Here is a 17,015-nt window from a genome sequence, read left to right on the forward strand (position 1 = left end):
CACTTGTGCCTTGTTATTATCATCAATAGGTGCCACCGACACCTGGCACTCTTCCTCTCCCACCACGTTTGCAACTCTGGAGACTCTCGCTAAACACTGCCTTTGGACCGGCAATCCCTTGACGGTAAGTTTATTGCCCCTAGCAACAACTTCAATGGCTCTTGGCACCAGCGAATCCGGGTGATTCCCGAACAGTTCTCTCCACGGCCTGGCAAAAACTACTAGGGCTTCTGGGTCTGCAACAATATCTGGTCCAGTGGTTCGACCTTCCTGGTTACAACCTCTCTCTGGTTCAGACGCCACATCTTCTTCACTTAGGACTCTGCCTGTGACGGTAAGTGCAGCCCCCAGCTCCACCGGTACTCTCTTCTGGAGTTTTGGTTTTTCCACAACCCTCTCCGTAGCTTCTATTCCAGTCACCTCTTTAACTTGACTCGCGGACTGTTCTTCAGCTCCACTAGTGGTCTGGCACACTCCCACCTGACATATACCAAGGGTCTGCTGACACTCCCCGTCCTCATCCTCTGCTGAGTTACTGTCCCCTGCTATGTGGTGCAAATCAAGTGTTGTGAGCCTATCAGGTGTTCCTGCTCTAGTCACCTGACTATCTTCCCACAACTGCTGAAAAAAACGGAAAATCTTTCCCCAGCACTACTTCATACTCTAAGGTAGGCTCTATTGCAACCTTGTGACTTATGGTACCATAGGGAGTAGAAATACACACATTAACTGTTTTATAACCCCAAATACCAGCTTGTATAAACCTTACAGTAGGGTCTGGCTTTCTGCAGCTGGTCTTTACCAGACTTATTACACGTTTTGGATCTAACAAAACCCTCTTTTTACCTTCTATTTCCAGCTCACACAGGTTTTCTTTTGTCCTGCGAGAGGTGGCAACAGTACTCTTTACATCAGAACACATTTACATAAGTGTTTCAAGAAAAACATTATCAGCCTGCATGGGTTCACAATATACAGCACCATTCACACAGTCCAGTAGAGACACCCCAGTCCTCCCTACTTCCAGAACCTTTGGGTGCTAACTCTCAGGTGCACTCTCGGCATCCCTTAGCTGCCAGAAATAGGAAAAGTCTCTGCCCAGTACCATTTCAACTTTAAAAGTTCCGAACATACCTCCATCATATGGCTTACTGCCCCAAAACATGTATTAAAGGTAATTTGAACAGTCTTACCGGGCTCCGGGCGGGACTTCACAAAGGGAATTATTTCCGGCATTATCTGAAACACAGTCTTACGTCCATCCAAGTCCACCCACAGTGGGATTCCGCCCACCAACAACTCACGGGACCTCGGCTTCATCCTGGCGACCACCGGTTGTGGCCCACGCCGATTGCCCCCAGCAACGGCCTGCCGATGTCCTTTTTCCAGAAAAAAAAATCTCGATCTGTTGCCCCTAGCAACGCTCCTCCACAGACACCATCCTGTGCTTAAACTCCTCTGCTGGGCTCCTCCGACTTGTAATCTTGCAGGGGGTTGCTCCTAGCAACGGCTCCTCTCCAACTCGCCAGTTGGTTGCCCTTGTCAACGGCGTGCCTGCATCCTCCACCAAAATGTAAGGATTCCTCCTTGGGGATAGCTCCGGGATCGTCCTGGACACTGCCATGGGACACGTTTCCACTCAATAAACCCGCAGGCAACAGTTATTCATGCAAGCCTGGCACCTTGCCAGCTTTATTTAGACAGGTTGCAGGGGAAAAACAAACATAACGCAGGAACAAAATAAAATCCTAGACCATCTGGTCACTGACTACACATATTAGCATGCCCTGACTACTAACTGGTGAGCTACCCTCAGCCAGTTAAACATGTGACTCCTGCAACCTGTTACTCACAGTTCACACCACTTCTTGGACCACTCACAGATTCCAGCTGTGTGCTTCCTCAACAGGGTCCGAGTGTCTCCCCCTACAGCGACATGCTGTTTCCCAGGGAGAGCACAGATTAGACTGAGTCTCCCTCTTATATACACCTCCCTTCCCTGCTGCCTCATTACTTAAGAAGCATGTGAGAGATTCTTCAGGGTGAGCAAAGGAAATACACCCTTTCCCTGCCACCTTATCACAACACATATACACATATACATATATACATATACACATACACATATACATACACACAAACATACATACACACATATACATATACATACACACATATACATACACACACATATATATATTATAGTGTCATATTTATATCATACAGTGCCCATGCGGCAAACAATATATAGATCATATATCAAGAATCCTGAGAGAGAGAATATCAAAGCACTTTTATAATATCAAACGTGGTTTTGAGAAACACACACTTTCTGCACACTACAAACAATTCCACAACAGACATATTCGAGGCACCACATTTGCTGCCCTCCTACCAGTACATCCTGACTGGGGGGAGATTTCATTTCCAAAATGTCCAGGGCAGAGTCGAAAATGATATATGAAATGGAAACAATAATTCCAAAAGGTCTCAATGCAGGACTGGAAATATTTGGATTTCTGTGGCAAGAGGCAGACTCTTGTCTAGCACGAGGAGTCAGTGACCAGGCTGTTACCAGTGTCTCAACTCCCCCTGCCCGAGAGTTTACCTTTTCCTATAGCCAGTCCTCCACTAGCAAATTAATCAGCGTGCCCACTGGGACACTAAATAGTCAAGTACCACTATACATAGACACCAAAATACACAGGAGACACATTATACTATATCCACCATGCACGATCTGTTCAATAATATTAATTAATCAATTAGGTACACATTGCATATGATATTTATATGCTTTATATAATGGTACATATAGACAGCTATAGATATTTCTATAAGTTTTTTTTCGTAAGATGCTAACTAAGAATAGTGACACTAGAAAGATATTTTTTCCTCCTATTCTTGATAAACACCACCCTCTGATGACAAATATATATGACACTACAATATATCTTTATATTTGATCCATCTATTTATTTGAAAATATTTTCATCACTTATAGTTGCATAGCTCTCTATATATAAGATCTCATATTACAAGAACCAATAGAAATAATGACACGATAATATATCTCTATATTTTATCCACTTATTTATTCGAGAATGTTTTCATCACTTACAATTGTATAGCTATCTATCTATCTATATATATATGTACAGTGACCCCTCGACTTATGATGGCCTCGACATATGATCATTTCAACATATGATGGCCTCTCAGAGCCCATCGTATGTTGAAGGCAGCCTCGACATATGATGCTGCTGTGTGTAGGGGCCATCATACAAACAGCTATCTGACAGCGCTGACAACTTCAGCAACTGACAGATAGTTGTATAATGTGCCCCGTGTGCCCCGTTCTGCCTCCTGTTACTCACATGCTGTCCTGCTAACATGCTGTCCAGGCTTCCACTGTGAGCTCCGTGTAAGCCCCCCCCCCCCCCCCAGTGCAGCCATAGCCAATAACATGCAGCATCTTGCTGCAGGCATCCAATGAGCTGCTGGCTGCCCTCCCCTTCCTTTCCTATAGAGCTGTAGTCGGCAGGATCGTAATGAAGGACATTCTGTCCCCCCTGAAGGTATTTAAAGAACTGTACAGTACTGTATGCGATGTCACACATCACATACAATACATATACACACTATACACCCCATACATCAATGTTTCCCTATCAGTGTACCTCCAGCTGTTGCAAAACTATAACTCCCAGCATGCCCAGACAGTCAATGGCTGTACATGCATGCTGGGAGTTGTAGTTGTGCAACAGCTGGAGGCACCCTCGTTTGTTAAACACTCCCCATACACTCCACATACAATTGTCATCCCAGAACCAATTAGCAGTATCCCATAGAGATATGTATTCAACATACAATGGTTCCAAGGCCCCAGAACCAATTACCATTTTTACATAGACATATGTACTCGACATATGATGGTTTCAACATATGATGGTTCTCCTGGAACCAATTAATATCATATGTTGAGGGACCACTGTATATATCTCCCCTAATACAGAAACTAATATAAATAATATCAGTAATAGTATAATAGTATATTCCTCTGGAAATTCCTAACTGTTACCTATTTACACTGAACTTGAGTCCTTAGAAATATGCCAGCATATCCAATAAATACGATTATAACCGAGTTATGTCAATACATTAAACGTATGAACAACGCCCATACGACAGAGCTCCAGCCTCTCTGTTCAACAGTTCATGATTAAACACACGTGTATAGAGCACAATTCCAGCTGACACGCCGGCAACAAAGACTTGGGTGAGTGTGCACATAAATGTTAGTGACTCACTGTTTAGTAGAAAGTTTCTTTCAGATTTATTCAAGTGTATTCAGGTAGTTCGTTGTCTTGCAGGACATCAGGTTAGCAGCAATACATTGAAGCAGCAAAGGTGGAAACAAGCTCCGTGCTCCCTTCAGTCATGGCCCAACGTTTCAGGGGCAAGCTCCCTTAGTCATGCGCCTCGAAATGCATCTAGCACAACTCGGAACCTATATACCACTAAGGAGCCACCCCGCTACCACTAGCAGTGAGAAAGAAATACCGGACATCTCCGGCCGCAGAGACTTAGCACAGTGCACGAGGATGCTGCCGCAAACACAGCCGCTCACCACCACAGCTTCTAACCTACCAGGACCACGTTAAGAGATCTCTCCCTCCCCGGGCTCGTCGGCAGTCCCATCTCAGCAGCAGACGTAAAGAGCTGGCTTGGAGCCACAGAGCGTAAGTTGTGAGAGCACCGAGGGACCATCGTCTGGAACTGGTGAGAGGTGCACAGCACCACAGTATCATTATAATTTATGGAAGTGGAAAACTTCTTTAAGCTACTTAGATTTTCTCAAGAACTTTTCTTTGTGTATGAACTATTCTCTCAAACAGGATTTCTACTTCAATGGATAAGCGGCAATAAAGTATATAGACTGTGTCCAAACATACAGTTGCCCACTTCTGCAGTGATAGAGATCACTGTTATAGAGTCTATAGCACTCTGTGGCTCCAATATAGTATATGTGTAAATACTGGTTCCTAATTGTGACATTTAAAAATATATACTGATGTATATATAACTATATATATATAAGTAGAAGCTACTGCAAGGGCCCTGCAGTAAGCTCGAGGAAGATTTTATGCATATGAGCATTTGCTAAATATTCTTATAGACAGTTCACAGTATACAATTCTATACTTTTAAATTGGTATATTTTATACATAATTTTAATTTATTTTACATGGTATTTTATGTGAATAAATACTTTTGTTATTATCCCAATCAGACTCATGTTATGCCCTATAGTATACAACACCTACTCGTCTTTAATCACAGCATTATTTAGAATCAAGGTTTGTGTATAACATATTGAAAACAAAAGTCAACATACCATACCTTATTTTATTTGCTGTTTTGTCAATAGTTTGTCGAATTTTCCTTGAAAATTGGAATACTGAAGAAAGCAGTAAGCTATCACCCATTACCTAAATAAAATAAACCAAGAAACTTAAAGAGTGAACCTATGATTAAAGGGGTATTCCAGGAAAAAACTTTTTTATATATATTAACTGGCTCCAGAAAGTTAAACAGATTTGTAAATTACTTCTATAAAAAAATCTCAATCCTTTCAGTACTTATGAGCTTCTGAACTTAAGGTTGTTCTTTTCTGTCTAAATCCCCTCTGATGACACCTGTCTAGGGAAACACCCAGTTTAGAAGAGGTTTGCTATGGGGATTTGCTTCTAAACTGGGCGTTTCCCAAGACAGGTGTCATCAGAGAGGATTTAGACAGAAAAGAACAACCTTAACTTCAGAAGCTCATAAGTACTGAAAGGATTAAGATTTTTTAATAGAAGTAATTTACAAATCTGTTTAACTTTCTGGAGCCAGTTGATTTATAAAAAAAAGTTTTTTCCTGGAATACCCCTTTAACTTTGTGCTGATCAAACTTAGGCTCTATTCACAGGACATCCTTGGTGCATGTTCACATCATTTTTGATATTACTTTTTTTATGAATAATTCTATAAATAAATTGTAAAATGGTTTGCAGGGCAAAAGAAATCAAAGCTAGTCTGGAATGCTTGTTCATTTGCACTTACTTCATCTCTGCTCCAAGTTTTTCTTCTAGTGATAGTTTGAGGTTCTGGGGCTTCGATTGGCAGAGGCTTTGAATCATTTGCCCGGAAAGTCGCCTCTGATTTAGTTAAGGAAGGAGGAATCTTTCGAAAGTTTAGACTTTCATCAAAAACACGATCTACCAGCTAAAAAATAAAAATGTTATAATAAATAAACAAAACATTCAAACAATAATCATAAATGAGTCATATATCATTACAAAAGGTGAGAATTCAGATGTTAATGAATTGCTGCAGACTTAGTGTGTGGATTCCGCGCTGAACATCCTGCAAATTTAGGAATTCTCTAAAAATCCCATCTGCATGTAATTAACAAAAATCAGGGCAGAACTGAGGGTGTGCAGGTTAATTGGTCAATGTATAGAATGCCAATCCTGCTGTGGATTCGTAATGCATCTCACCTTTTGCAATGCACAGGTGGAAATTCATAGCAAATCTGCAGGTTTTCTGCAGATCTACAACATGTTAATGTCATATTGCATAAAACAAAAACCAAAGCTGTTTGATCATGCTTGGGGTTATTTAGTTTGGATAAAAGACTTCTGCCTGATGAAGCAGATAATCTGTGAAACGCGTTGCATGATGGGTGATTAAAGTTGTTTTACCCCACGAGTATGTCCAGCGCCCATTGATATCTGCTACTCTCCTAGAGGCTCCTTGGATTTGTGTATTGAGGTTTTTTGTCCATCAGCAAAAAACATCAGAAAAACTGTCCCAGCTTTTTCCTGTGTTTTGTCAGTTTTTTTTCTTCGTTTTTTTACTTGCGTTTTTGCTGGTGTGTGGAAACAAAAAAATGTACAAAACTTTTTGTTGTTTTTTTTCTTAGAAAATTTCGATCCATGAATGTTCAGAGCTATGTCAGATTTGGTGGATTGCGACGATGAACAGCGTTTTTTTTTTTTTAAATGTCAATAAAAGGGTTAGTGTTTTTTTAATAAAATTTTTATTGCGACGATGAATTTTTATTGCGACGATGAACAGCTTTTTTTTTATGTCAATAAAAGGGGAGTGTTTTTTTTTTTATAAAATTTTTTTTGCCACATGTTGTTTTTTATAATTGAATTTTCAGGCTTAGAAGTGGAAGGCGTCTTGTAGACAGAATCCATTACTAAGCCGGGACTTAGTGTTCGCCCCCCAAAACAGCTTGCGCTAACCCCCAATTATTACCCCGGTACCCACCGCCACAGGGGTGCTGGGAAGAGCTGGTACCAACAGGCCCGGAGCGTCAAAAATGGTGCTCATGGACCTAGGTGGTAACAGGCTGGTGTTATTTAGGCTGGGGAGGGCCAGTAACAATGGTCCTCGCCCACCCTGGTAACGTCAGGCTATTGCTGCTTGGTTGGTATCTGGCCGATACTGAAAAAATGAGGGAACCAGACACTTAAAAAAAATTTAAAATTTATTTATAAAAAAAAAACATAAATACGCATAGGGTTCCCCCTATTTTCAGTATCAGACAGATACCAAACAAGAAGCAACAGCCTGACATTACCAGGGTGGGCGAGGACCATTGTTACTGGCCCTCCTCAGCCTAAATAATGGGGGTTTAGCGCTAGCTGATTTTGGGGCTCTGGCTTAGTAATAGATTCCATCTTTAAGATGGCTTCCACTACTAAGCCTGAAAATTCAATTATAAAAAACACGGCACATTAATAAAAACAAATTATAAAAAAAAAATCACTCCCCCACAGCCCTCGTTAACCATTTTAATGAAATAAAAAAAAGCTGGTCATTATCGTAGTCCACCGAATCTGAGTCCTCCGCATTCACGTATCTGAAATGAGACAAAAAGAAAAACAAGAAATATGGGTTAGTACATTTTTTGCGCTCTCCCCTCGGAAGAGCGCACATAATGCATCATGTTCCTAAACAGGGAGCCTCCAGTTGTTGCTAAACTACAACTCCCATAATGGGGGGCAGTAGTTAAGCAACAGCTGGAGTCTCCCTGTTTGGGAACACACTGCTCTGTCCCCATTATGCAAAACGCATAATGTGAACAGAGATCTGTCCCTCTGCCCTTGGACTACTACTCCTATCATGAGACAGAGTCTGTCCCATGATGGGAGTAGTTGTAGTACCGCAGCGCTGCTGAGGGATGGCAATTGCACATCCCCAGATTGCGGGACTACTACTCCCATCATGGACAAACTATGTCCATGATGGGAGTTGTAGACCCGCTGCGATCCGCATTTAAGTTAGGAAGCCGGGCGGTACATGCGCCTACATTGCGCTGCCCTATAAATACGCCACTACAGCATATAGGGTAAACCCACCAAGAATAAAAATGTATATAATAAAATAAATATGACAATATTAATCTAATAAATCCAAATAAACATAAAGTTAATAAATATAGTTTTATTTTACAAAAAAGGAGTATACTCCTTGATAAAGCCGGTCACGGTGAAACGCGTTGGAGGTGATCGCAGGGACGTGGAACCTACCTTCTTTTTACATGTGGGGTCAAGTATTTACATTCTGACACCTTCACACTCAGCACCCTATTTTGTTTTGTTCCTCTTGCACTGCTTTTTTGTATTTATCTCATACACATATATTTTTGTGTTGCACATTGCACTTTATGCATACTTGTATTTTATAAGGTTAAATACACTTGTTATGTTTCAAACATAGTGTCACATTGCACGCACTTTATAGCAACAGGTGTTTTTATGATCCATTGGTGATCAATTGACCTCCGCATTCACTCCTTTTTTGTTTACATCCTTTTCCCGTCCCTGCCATCTTTTGCATTTTTTAAGCTCATTTTATATATTTACATATATATATTTTATTAAATAATTATACACATTATCAAATTGCGCTATTGATTATTATTATTTTTATGTATGTTATATAGCTATATATTATCATCATTATTCTTTTCACTTGTGTATGATATATGTATTTTTTGTAAAATAAAACTATATTTATTAACTTGATGTTTATTTGGATTTATTAGATTAATATTGTCTTATTTATTTTATTATATACATTTTTATTCTTGGTGGGTTTACCCTATACGCTGTAGTGGCGTATTTATAGGTTATTTAGTGGTTGTTTTGGGTTTTCCCCAATTTTATTTAGACCACAGTATACAGGACTTCTTTTTAGGTTGTTGTACATTGCGCTGCCCACGGCTTCTATATACACTGACATAATTTATTATCCCCGCCCGAACACGGGAGCTTTGATAGGTCAATAGGTATTCTCCAATCAGAGCTCCCGTGTTCCGGCGGCGGGGATTATGAATTATGAGAGTGTATATAGAAGCCGCAGTGTAGACGCATGTACCGCTGCTTTGTATAGTTAATAAATGCGGATTGCAGCGGATCTTCAGAGAATGATCTGCTGCGATCCGCATTTATTAAGTGGTACATGCGTCTACATTGCGGCTTCTATATACAGTTGTCATAATTCATAATCGCCGCCGCCGGAGAGGGCAGCTCTGATTGGTCAATAGCTGTTCTCCAATCGGAGCTCCCGTGTTCCGGGGGCGGTGATTATGAATTATGACAGCTGTATATAGAAGCCGCAATGTAGACGCATGTACTGCCGCTTTGTATAGTTAATGCAATCCGCATTTAAGTTAGCAAGCCGGGCGGTACATGCGTCTACATCGCCCTGCCCGCGGCTTCTATATACACTGTAATAATTCATAATCGCCACCGCTGGAACATGGGAGCTCTGATTGGAGAATAGCTATTGACCAATCAGAGCTCCCGTCTCCCGATGGGGATTATGAATTATGTCAGTGTATATAGAAGCCGTGTATATAGACGAATGTACCGCTCAGCTTGCTAACTTAAATGCAGATGGCAGCGAGTCTCTGCAGAATGACCCCGCGCGATCTGCACCTCAGCCCCTGGACTACAACTCCCATCATGGGCAGAGTCTGTCCATGGTGGGAGTAGTAGTCCTATAAAGTCCTGCAGCCGGGGGATGTGCAAGTGCCATCTCTCAGCGCTGCGGTACTACAACTACTCCCATCATGGGACAGACTCATGATAGGAGTAGTAGCCCAAGGGCAGATCACAGTAGATCATTCTCCAGAGACCTGCTGCGATCCGCATTTATTAACTACACAAGCTGGCGGTACATGCGGCTACACTGCGGTGCCGCTGGCTCCTATATACAGTTCTTATAATTCATAATCCCCGCCAGGAGAGGGGAGCTCTGATTGGTGGATAGCTATTGACCAATCAGAGCTCCTGTATCCTGGCGGTGGGGATTATGAATTATGACAGTGTATGCAGAAGCCGCGGGCAGCGCAGTGTAGCCGCATGTGCCGCAGGCTTTTTAAGTTTAATAAATGCGGATCGCAGCGGGTCTCTGCAGAATGACCTGCTGCGATCTGCACCTCAGCCCCTGGACTACAACTCCCATCACGGGCAGAGCCTGTCCATGATGGGAGTAGCAGTCCTTAATGTCCCAAAATAGACACTTCGCTACGTGTCTTTCGAGGTGGTGTATATTTGCGCAAGAAAAGTGATTTTGCGCATTTTTGGGCGTAAAAAAAAACCCACAGTTAATAATTCGATACTACAGTAGAAAGTGCTCTATGTTAAACTTAACTGTAGACATGACCATGAAAAAATCAGATTTTGCGCAAAAAATGCGCAAAAAACCTCCTGCGCAAATTTTTGAGTTAAAAAATACAACAAAAAAAGCTCTATATACAATGATAAATTCCCCCCATTGAGCATATATTTGGTAATGCAAACTAATACATATTAAAGGGATACGCTACTGGGAAAAAAACAAAAACATTAAATCAACTGGTGCCAGAAAGTAAAACATATTTGTAAATGACTTCTATTTAAAAATCTTAACCATTCCAGTACTTATCAGCTGCTGTATGCTTCAGAGGAAGTTCTTTTCTTTTTGAATTTCCTTTCTGTCTGACCAGAGTGCTCTCTCCTGACACCTCTATCAATTTCAGGAACTGTCCAGAGTAGGAGCAAATCCCCATAGCAAACGTATCCTGCTCTGGACAGTTCCTGACGTGGACAGAGGTGTAAGCAGAGAGCACTGTGGTAAGACAGAAAGGAAATTCAAAAAGAAAATAACTTCCTGTGGAGCATACAGCAGCTGATAAGTACTGGAAGGATTAAGATTTTTAAATAGAAATAATTTACAAATCTGTTTAACTTTCTATCACCAGTTGATTAAACATTTTTTCCAGGGGAGTACCCCTTTAAAGTGAACCTGTCAGGTCCCAAGGGTCTCCCACATCAGCCCTAGGACTTGACATTTCAGAGGAACAGCATTCCAATGTGGCAGCACAGAGGGCTGTAGAGAACAGCATTGGAACAGCTCCGGGCCAGTCAGGTCCTGGGGTCGATGTGTAAGGCCTCAGGGACCTAACAGGTTGACTTTTATCTACAACAGCAAAAAAAATCATAAAAAAACAAAATGTACAAGTATGCATCACAGTCAAATTTGGATAAACTGAAACAGTCAAATTTTTATTTTTTTTTGCACCCTAAGCCATATAATACCCTGGTCCTTAACTCCTTAAGGACTCAGCCCATTTTGGTCTTGAAGGGGTACTCTACTGGATAAGATTTTTAAACAGAAGTAATTTACAAATCTGTTTAACTTTCTGGCACCACTTGATTTAAAAAAAAATATATGTTTTCCAGCGGAGTAGCCCTTTAACAAAATCAGAACACTTTCAATTTTGCACCTACTGACTCATATAAGGGCTTGTTTTTTGGCTCACCACTTGTACTTTGTAATCACATCACTTATTTTATAACATAATCTGCGGCAAAACAACAAAAACAAAAAAAACCTATTTGTGGGGTGAAATAAAAAAAATTACATTTTGTAACTTTTGGGGGCTTCCGTTTCTACGCAGTGCACTTTTCAGTAAAAATGACACCTCTTTATTCTTTGATCATGGTGTCTAAAAGGTTAATGCAGGGCATCGGCCCTATCAGCCTGGCATTAAAGGTGTACTCCACTGGCCAGCGTTCAGAACATTTAGTTCCGAACGCTGTGTGTGCTCAGCAGGGGTCGGCCACACCCCTCATGACATCAGGCCATGCCCTCTCATTGCAAGTCTATGGGAGCGGGCATAATGGCCACCACGCCCCCTCCCATAACCTTGCATTGAGGGGGAGTGGCCTAACATCATGAGGGGGCATGGTCGACTTCCGCAGCGCACACAGCGTTCGGAACTAAAGGTTTTGAATGCTGGCCAGTGGAGTACCCCTTTAACGCTGCATCCTGGCTGCTAATTGCAGTTAGGACCCACTGGGTTTGAAGCATGCTCTGCTCGTGAGCACGCTTTAAACCACGGTAACAGGACAAGGGCGTACAGGTATGCTCTGCGTACGCCCTGTGTGGTTAACAGGTTAAATGAATGACCCAAAACACTAAGAGCGGCCTTATGCAGCAGCATAAGCACATAAATATGTGCTTAAAGGAGTACTCCGGTGCACACTTTTTTCATGTTATCCCGTACGGGCTGCAAAATAAAAGAAAACGCACTTTATCTTACCTGCCAACGAGCCCCCGGAGCTCCGGTACAGGTGTTCGGTCCCCGAGCTGTATTCTTCTTACTTGCGGATAGCCCGGCACGTCACACGGAGCTTCAGCCTATCACTGGCCGAGGCGGGACATCGCTGCGGCCAGTGATAGGCTGAAGCTCCGTGTGACGTGCCGGGCTAACAGGAAGTAAGAAGAATACAGCCCGGGGACCGAACACCTGTACCGGATCTCCGGGGGCTCGTTGGCAGGTAAGATAACGTGTGTTTTCTTTTATTTTGCAGCCCCAACGGGATAACATGAAAAAAGTGTGCACCGGAGTACTCCTTTAACCCTTTAAGGACCCAGCCAATTTTCACTGTAGGACCCGGCCATTTTTTGAACATCTGACCGCTGTCACTTTAAACATTAATAACTCTGGAATGCTTTTAGTTATCATTCTGATTCCGAGACTGTTTTTTCGTGACATATTCTACTTTAACATAGTCGTAAAATTTTGTGGTAACTTGCATCATTTCTTGGTGAAAAATCCCCAAATTTGATGAAAAATTTGAAAATTTTGCATTTTTCTAAATTTGAAGCTCTCTGCTTGTAAGGAAAATGGATATTCCAAATAAAAAATGTTTTGATTCACATATACAATATGTCTACTTTATGTTTGCATCATAAAATTGACGTGTTTTTACTTTTGGAAGACATCAGAAGGCTTCAAAGTTCAGCAGCAATTTTCCAATTTTTCACAAAATTTTCAAACTCACAATTTTTCAGGGACCAGTTCAGGTTTGAAGTGGATTTGAAGGGTCTTCATATTAGAAATACCCCACAAATGACCCCATTATAAAAACTGCACCCCCCAAAGTATTCAAAATGACATTCAGTAAGTGTTTTAACCCTTTAGGTATTTCACAAGAATAGCAGCAAAGTGAAGGAGAAAATTCACAATCTTCATTTTTTACACTCGCATGTTCTTGTAGACCCAATTTTTGAATTTTTACAAGGGGTAAAAGGAGCAAATTTATACTTATGTTTGTAGCCCAATTTCTCTCGAGTAAGCAAATACCTCATATGTCTATGTAAATTGTTCGGCGGGCGCAGTAGAGGGCTCAGAAGCGAAGGAGCGACAAGGGGATTTTGGAGAGTACGTTTTTCTGAAATGGTTTTTGGGGGGCATGTTGCCTTTAGGAAGACCCTATGGTGCCAGAACAGCAAAAAAACAAGGAATAAAGTGAGCCTTAATACCCCACAGGTGTTTCACGACTTTTGCATATGTAAAAAAAAAATGTTTTTTTCACTAAAATGTGTGTTTTCCCCCAAATTTCACTTTTTTGCAAGGGTTAATAGCAGAAAAGACCTCCCAAAATTTGTAACCCCATCTCTTCTGAGTATGGAGGTACCCCATAAGTTGCCCTGAAGTGCACTACGGGTGAACTACAATGCTCAGAAGAGAAGGAGTCATATTTGGCTTTTTGAGAGCAAATTTTGCTTGGGGGGCATGTCGCATTTAGGAAGCCCCTATGGTGCCAGAACAGCAAAAAAAAAACACATGGCATACCATTTTGGAAACTAGACCCCTTGAGGAACATAACAAGGAATAAAGTGAGCCTTAATACCCCACAGGGGTTTCACGACTTTTGCATATGTAAGAGAAAAAAAAAATTTCACTAAAATGTGCGCTTCCCCCCAAATTTCACATTTTTGCAAGGGTTAATAGCAGAAAAGACCCCCCAAAATTTGTAACCCCATCTCTTCTGAGTATGGAAATACCCCATGTGTGGACGTCAAGTGCTCTGCTGGCGCACTACAATGCTCAGAAGAGAAGGAGCGCCATTGAGCTTTTGGGAAAAAAATAGTTTGGAATGGAAGTTAGGGGCCATGTGCGTTTACAAAGCCCCCCGTGGTGCCAGAACAGTGGACCCCCCCCCCACATGTGACCCTATTTTGGAAACTACACCCCTCACTGAATTTAATAAGGGGTGCAGTGAGTATTTACACCCCACTGGCGTTTGACAGATCTTTGGAACAGTTGGCTGTGCAAATGAAAAATTCAAATTTTTCATTTTCACGGACCACTGTTCCAAAAATCTGTCAGACACCTGTGGGGCATAAATGCTCACTGTACCCCTTAATACACTACATGAGGGGTGTAGTTTGCAAAATGGGGTCACATGTGGGTATTTATATTTTTGCGTTTATGTCAGAACCGCTGTAAAATCATCCACCCCTGTGCAAATCACCAATTTAGGTCTCAAATGTACATAGTGCGCTCTCACTCCTGAGCCTTGTTGTGCGCCCACAGAGCATTTTACGCCCACATCTGGGGTATTTCCGTACTCAGGAGAAATTGCGTTACAAATTTTGGGGGTCTTTTTTTCCTTTTAATGCTTGTGAAAATAAAAAGTATAGGGCAACACCAGCATGTTAGTGTAATTTTTTTTTTTTACACTAACAAGCTGGTGTAGCCCCAACTTTTCCTTTTCATAAGTAGTAAAAGGAGAAAATGCCCACCAAAATTTGTACTGCGGTTTCTCCCGAGTACGGAGATACCCCATATGTGGCCCTAAACTGTTTCCTTGAAATACGACAGGGCTCTGAAGTGAGAGAGCGCCATGCGCATTTGAGGACTAAATTAGGGATTGCATAGGGGTGGACATAGGGGTATTCTACGCGAGTGATTTCAAAACAGGGTGCCTCCAGCTGTTGCTAAATTCCCAGCATGCCTAGACAGTCAGTGGCTGTCCGGAAATGATGGGAGTTGTTGTTTTGCAACAGCTGGAGGCTCCGTTTTGGAAACACTGCCATACAATACGGTTTTCATTTTTATTGGGGGGGACAGTGTAAGGGGGTGTATATGTAGTGTTTTACTCTTTATTATGTGTTAGTGTAGTGTTTTTAGGGTACGGTCACACTGGCGTGTTACGGTGAGTTTCCCGCTAGGAGTTTGAGCTGCGGCGAAAAATTTGCCGCAGCCCAAACTTGAAGCAGGAAACTTACTGTAAGCCTGCCCGTGTTAATGTACCCTGTACATTCACATTGGGGGGGGGGGGGGGGGCAAACCTCCAGCTGTTTCAAAACTACAACTCCCAGCATGTACTGACAGACCGTGCATGCTGGGAGTTGTACTTTTGCAACAGCTGAAGGCACACTGGTTGGAAAACCTTCAGTTAGGTTCTGTTACCTAACTCAGCATTTTCTAACCAGTGTGCCTCCAGCTGTTGCAAAACTACAACTCCCAGCATGTACTGATCGCCGACGGGCATGCTGGGAGAAGTAGTTATGCAATAGCTGGAGGTACGCAACTACAACTCCCAGCATGCTGAGACAGCTGATTGCTGTTTGGACATGCTGGGATTTGCAGTTTTGCAACATCTGGAGGGCTACAGTTTTAGAGACCACTGCAAAGTGATCTCCAAACTGTGGTCCTCCAGCTGTTGCAAAACTACAATTCCCAGCATGCCCTGACAGCAAACAGTTGTTTGGGAATGCTAGGAGTTGTAGTTTTGCAAGATCTGGAGGGCTACAGTTTAGGGACCACTATATAGTGGTCTCAAACTGTAGCCCTCCAGCTGTTGCAAAACTACATATTCCAGCATGCCCAAACAGCTGTCTGGGCATGCTGGGAGTAGTTGTTTTGCAACATCTGGAGGGCTACAGTTAGAGACCACTGTATAATGGTCTCAAACTTTACCCTCCAGATGTTGCTAGGCCCGCCGCCCGCCGATCTCCGTCGCCTGCAGCCTCCGACGCCCGCCCGGATCGGTAAGTGGATCTCCGGCGCCGGTTCCTGTCGTTTCTCCGTCCTGCCCCGCCTATTGTGGGAGGGCAGGACGGGGAAAACGAAAGTAAACCCCCCCGCCCCCGATCTGCTATTGGTGGTCGCGTCTAGACCACCAATAGCAGGGATAGGAGGGGTGGCACCCGTGCCACCTCACTCCTATCGCTTCAGGGGGATCCTGGGTGTCTTTGACACCCGCGATCCCCCTTACATTCCGGGTCACCGGGTCACTATAGACCCGTAATGACCCGGAATCGCGCAAATCGCAAGTGTGAATTCACTTGCGATTTGTCGCGATCGCCGACATGGGGGGGGTCTAATGACCCCCCTGGGCATTTGCACGGGATGCCTGCTGAATGATTTCAGCAGGCATCCCGCTCCGAACCCCGCCCGGCGCACGGCGGGGACCGGAACTGCCCATGACGTAACTGTACGTCATGGGTCCTTAAGACCCAGGGTGTCGGGACGTACCGTTACGTCATGGGTCCTGAACGGGTTAAAGGAGTGTTTAAACTAGGGACATGGGGAGGGAAACTATTTATAGCGGGGGATGATAGTGTAGATAAACAACTGGGGATAGGTAATAAAACTGGGGGTGGAGCGG

At 42.8% G+C, this 17,015-nt stretch overlaps 1 protein-coding gene across 1 annotated transcript in view; it reads right to left on the minus strand.

Moving 5' to 3' along the window:
• CEP170 (centrosomal protein 170) overlaps positions 1-17,015 on the minus strand; it is a 539,078-nt gene that overhangs the window by 60,853 nt on the left and 461,210 nt on the right. The window contains exons 14-15 of the mRNA XM_056566907.1: positions 6,109-6,270; positions 5,404-5,492 (exon numbers count right to left, since the gene is read on the minus strand). Coding sequence (XP_056422882.1) covers positions 5,404-5,492; positions 6,109-6,270 — 251 coding nt within the window. The remainder of the gene's footprint in view (positions 1-5,403; positions 5,493-6,108; positions 6,271-17,015) is intronic.

The sequence above is a fragment of the Hyla sarda genome, chromosome 3 (assembly GCF_029499605.1).
Source record: "Hyla sarda isolate aHylSar1 chromosome 3, aHylSar1.hap1, whole genome shotgun sequence".
NCBI lineage: Eukaryota > Metazoa > Chordata > Amphibia > Anura > Hylidae > Hyla > Hyla sarda.